The sequence below is a fragment of the Otolemur garnettii genome, unplaced genomic scaffold (genome assembly GCF_000181295.1).
Source record: "Otolemur garnettii isolate 467f Iridium unplaced genomic scaffold, OtoGar3 scaffold00022, whole genome shotgun sequence".
Lineage (NCBI taxonomy): Eukaryota > Metazoa > Chordata > Mammalia > Primates > Galagidae > Otolemur > Otolemur garnettii.
The window spans coordinates 7,363,890-7,368,503 of NW_003852417.1; the positions used below are offsets into that span (position 1 = coordinate 7,363,890).

The window sequence follows — 4,614 nt, forward strand, 5'->3', positions numbered from 1 at the left end:
CTCAATTCATAATTGCCAAGTCTTGGAAGAAGCCCAAGTGCCCACTGACCCATGAATGGATCAATAAATTCTGGTATTGTATACCATGGAATACTATGCAGCATTAAAAAAAAGATGGAAACTTTACCTCTCTTATGTTTACATGGATGGAATTGGAAAATGTTGTTCTTAGTAAAGTGTCTCAGGAATGGAAAAAAAAAATATCCAAGGTACTCAGTACTATACAAAACCAATTTATAATCACTCACACTTTCATATGAGAGATGAATCACAACCATAGCCCAGGATGAAGGAGGAAGGGGAGGGGGGTGGGAAGGGAGGGGGATGATTCAATAGAGGGAGGGTTAATGGTGGGACCACACCTATGGAGCATATTGCAAGGGTACAAGTGAAATTTATCAGTATTAAACACAAATATCTTAACACTGTGATTAAGTAAATGAGGTGAAAGCTATGTTAATTAGTTGGATGTAAACACTCCAATTTCTACTAATAATTAACACTTTGAATCCCACAAAGGCATAAATGTATTCATGATCTATGAATATATGACTTAATAAAAAAAAGAAAAGAAAAACCAAGGGATAGAAAATGTAGATAACATGTCCAGAGTCACACATCTGTTAATCTAAGAGTCAAGATTAGTATTCAACTATCCTAAGGTTCAGTATCATCCTCCTCCCACTTCCAGGACCCTTCTCTGATGCAGCAGTTATTCATCTTAGTAAAGATACTTAAGAACTGAGAGAAATTAGGCATGAACCACAAGAGAACAATAGAAACATCTTCAAACAGGGTTCCTGAAAGGCAAAGTAACAGTCAATTCCATTATTGGAATATAATGAAGTAATCTTTTAAATTAATAAGGTATTGAGTCTGTTAATACACAGAAAATCAGCAACAGTATGTACCAGATTTTACAGTTTATATTTTTTAAAGAAAGATTTTGAACTTTTCTTGTATATATTTGCTCTGTAAGAATCTAAAACAAAAACCTGATTCAAAGGATAAATGTACAAAAGTAATGAGAACTACTTATTTCATCCTTTGCAAATTTTAAAGAGGGTGCCAAAAAACTACATACACATTTTAAGAAAGGAAAAATCTATATTAAAATTGTAATAATCAATACATACTGATAATGATTTTTATCTTGTATACTGTATATCTCCTGTAATTGCAGAAATTGAATGTAACTTGAATGTTACAATTTTATACAGATCACTGCATCACAGAGGTATCGTGTCCCCTCACCTGTCGGGCATAATGCTCTATTTCCTTTGTTCTGGTCTGATACCAGTCCATAACCTTCTCAACGGTAAGCTGGGTTGTCCTGAACTTTAGTAACTCAGGCTGTGCTGCATACAAGAATTCGCTTTCATCTTGAAGACTTGGCTCAACAACCATTCTGTAAAGCACAAAAAGAACAATTAACTAGAACACTGGAAATAATTATAATTTTGTGAGAGATAGGAACAGAGAAGGCAAGAGTAGGTTACAGGGATAGGGAACATGCATGTATGAGGGCATGTGTGTGTTTGTGTATTTTCCCACATGTGTGTACACCCTTACAAAATAAATGCAACATACTTAGGATGATTAAATTATTTTCCCATTGGTTTTCCCAATTTAAAAAAACAGAATGGATAATAAATTGAAACAACTATGCAAAAAATCAATCAAATAAGTATTAAACAAATCACCCTGGGAAGCTTTACAAAATATACACAGCTGGGTGTCTAGCACAGGCTTACTAAATCAAAATAATCTGTGCTGGTCAGCCAGGCCTCCTTTATAAAAATACCTCCAAGTGATTCCACTTTGAATTAAGGAACTTTGTTTTAAATGTTCTGAAACACAGGTGCCCAGGGTAGTGGCTCATGCCTGTAATCCTAACACTCTGGGTGGCCCAGGTGGGAGTATAGGTTCAGCTGAGGAGTTCAAGACCAGCTTGAGCAAAATCGAAACCCTGTCACTAAAAAAAAAAAAAAGAAGGAAAAAGAAAATTTAACCAGGCTGGTGACACATGCCTGTAGTCCCTGATGAGGCAGAAGGACCACTTAGGCCCAGGAGTTTGAGGTTGCCATGAGCTGTGATGATGCCACTGCACTCTAGCCTGGGCAACAAAGCAAGAGTCTGTCTAAAAAAAATAGGAAGAATTGCACCTTATTTATGTTGTTAACATGCCTCTATTAGGTGCCAGCAAAATGGTTCTGTACTGACATTTGAACAGCCCAAGACTACTCTATACATTTCCCATCAGTTGTGAAAAAGAAACATCTTAGAAGAATGTACACAGGATGACACCATGGAGATAGCAAATCATGTGGAGTGTTTACAAGGATGATCGCGGCCAGCTGCCTTCCATGGTTAAGGACTAAAAATTTAGCAGAAATTAACTTAAACTAAGAAATCTCAAATGAACATATGGAAAGATGCTATGTCCCCTTAAGGGGACATAGCATTCTAGATGAATGAATGAATGAATGAATCATTCATCTAGAGGAATCATTCATCTAGAGGAAGAATTTAGTTGCAAGAATTGTCCCCATCACTGCCAATGAGCCACATCACTCCTTTCACATCTGCCCCATTTCAACAGGGAAACATGGTCACCAACAACTTTGAGTTCCACTGGTACTTTCCTCAGTCCTTATCTATGTCCCCCTCAACACCGTTTGATAGAGCTAAACACTTCTCCACTTAGAAACACATTTCCCTTTCACCTCGCACTCGAGTCTGTGCAGATCTCTCTGGCTGCTCCTTTTCAGTCACCATTGCTGGAGCATCCTCCCCTAGCCAACCTTTAAATGGCAGCATGCCGCACGCTGGGCCTGGCTCTCTTTTCTTCTCATGTTACACCTCTCTCCAAGCTTCCCCTTCACCTCCAATATGAATTACCATACATTACAACAGCTACCATATTTTTACTACTAACAAGACTTCACTTAGAAGCTCCAAAATCTTCCTGGTTAAATGTTTCACTGGCCCTTCAAATGCAGTTAAGTTCAGTCTACGCTATTTCTCCAGAAGAAAATTCTCCAAACTCCTTCTTGGGGAATATGTCTTGGGGAACTTCTTAGGGTAGGTAAAGAGAACCAGAGTTTTAGCACTCAGGACACAAGTTTTCAAAATACCCAAAGCCATCATTTTACTCCCTCTTCTGCTGTAATCTAATATCCAGCAATATGGAGACTTTTTACCTCAATTTAGAGGCCCATTGGCTCAATGCATTTAGTCAAAAAAATAAACTTCCAGTCTCATGTAGGAAAAATATCAAAGGAGAGACACAGGAGTGCCCTACCTGACTTTGAGGAGTGGGGCATAAAGAGACTCAAACATTCCTCCTGTGGACGTTCAGTCCCACACTGCATTTCCCACTCCCTTCTCAGGACATGATGCCTCCATATTCAGAGGCTAGCTAACCAAAGTTAAATCTTATAAAAACGTATATTAAAAGTAACCCAGAACAAAACTGCATGCATGCCATAATTACAACTGTGAAAAATACATCCCTAGGTGAAAGACTAAAAGGGGATACCTCAAAATAAAAAGGTTTGTAATAAAAATAACTGTTAATATTTGTCATTAAAATTATTTAATGTAACCAAGTCAAAAGCCTTTTTTAAAACTTCTCTCAAACTCTCAAAATCACAGAGTATCACTGAGTAAGAGATCACAGGCCACTTTCACAGGGCCATCTACTCACCCAACCCACCAAGAAATGAGGCACCTCGTCTGGTTCACACTGACCTGCATTCCAACTCTTCACACCAATCTTTAGCTCGGTGTTTACGTTCGTGCCAAGGAACAATCATCAGGGAGTCACCATTAGAACTTAAATTAAAAATAAAACACATAAACATTTTAAATCCATATTACCTCAATGACTAGCTGTGCAAGGAATATGATGCAAAAAGTATCACTGTAACCTTAACCTCTGAAGTCATGTTTATAGTATGTTTAGTGGCATATGATACATACTGTCTATAATATGCAAATGGGTAATAACACATTGCTGATTTCCATTTAATCATAAAATTCATTTTTAAAAAAGAATATTCACAAACACAAACACTGGCAAGGAATTAAAGGATGGTATGTGTAAGTATTCATTCACATATTCTAAAACACTCATAAAAAGCCTATAATATATGTTCTTAAATACCAACATAAATTGTTCCCTGCCTCAAAAGCTTATAATCTAGAAAGATTCCAAATCTGTGCTAGCCAACCATTAGTTACATGTCCATGTATTAAGCACCTGAACAACGGCTACTGACACTAAGCGAACAAATTTCCATCTTAATTTAATTTTACTTAATTTTCATTTAAATAGCCTCATGTGGCTAATGGCTACCATACCAGATAACACACCTAGAGGACCGGCAAAAGTAAGAGTGGAAAAATAACTTTGCAGATTGAAAGTTTCACTAAAAAAAGAAGAAAGAAAATCTCCAAGAGACAAAGACAAGGCCTGATTCCATGGAAAATTAAAAAGTAAAAGCAAGGTAAACACAGTATAGTAACACAGTAGAATAATGTGCTAAGAATGAGGAGACATAAGGAACAGAAACAAATCTGACTGTTCACTCCCTATGCTGGCTTCAGAGG

General features: G+C 37.2%; 1 protein-coding gene across 1 annotated transcript in view; it reads right to left on the minus strand.

Annotated features, from left to right (window-relative positions):
- The window catches only part of NBAS (neuroblastoma amplified sequence), a 367,205-nt gene that overhangs the window by 227,716 nt on the left and 134,875 nt on the right, over nt 1-4,614 (minus strand). The window contains 2 exon segments of the mRNA XM_023511811.1: nt 1,255-1,408; nt 3,754-3,837. Of these exon segments, the coding sequence (XP_023367579.1) occupies nt 1,255-1,408; nt 3,754-3,837 (238 nt within the window).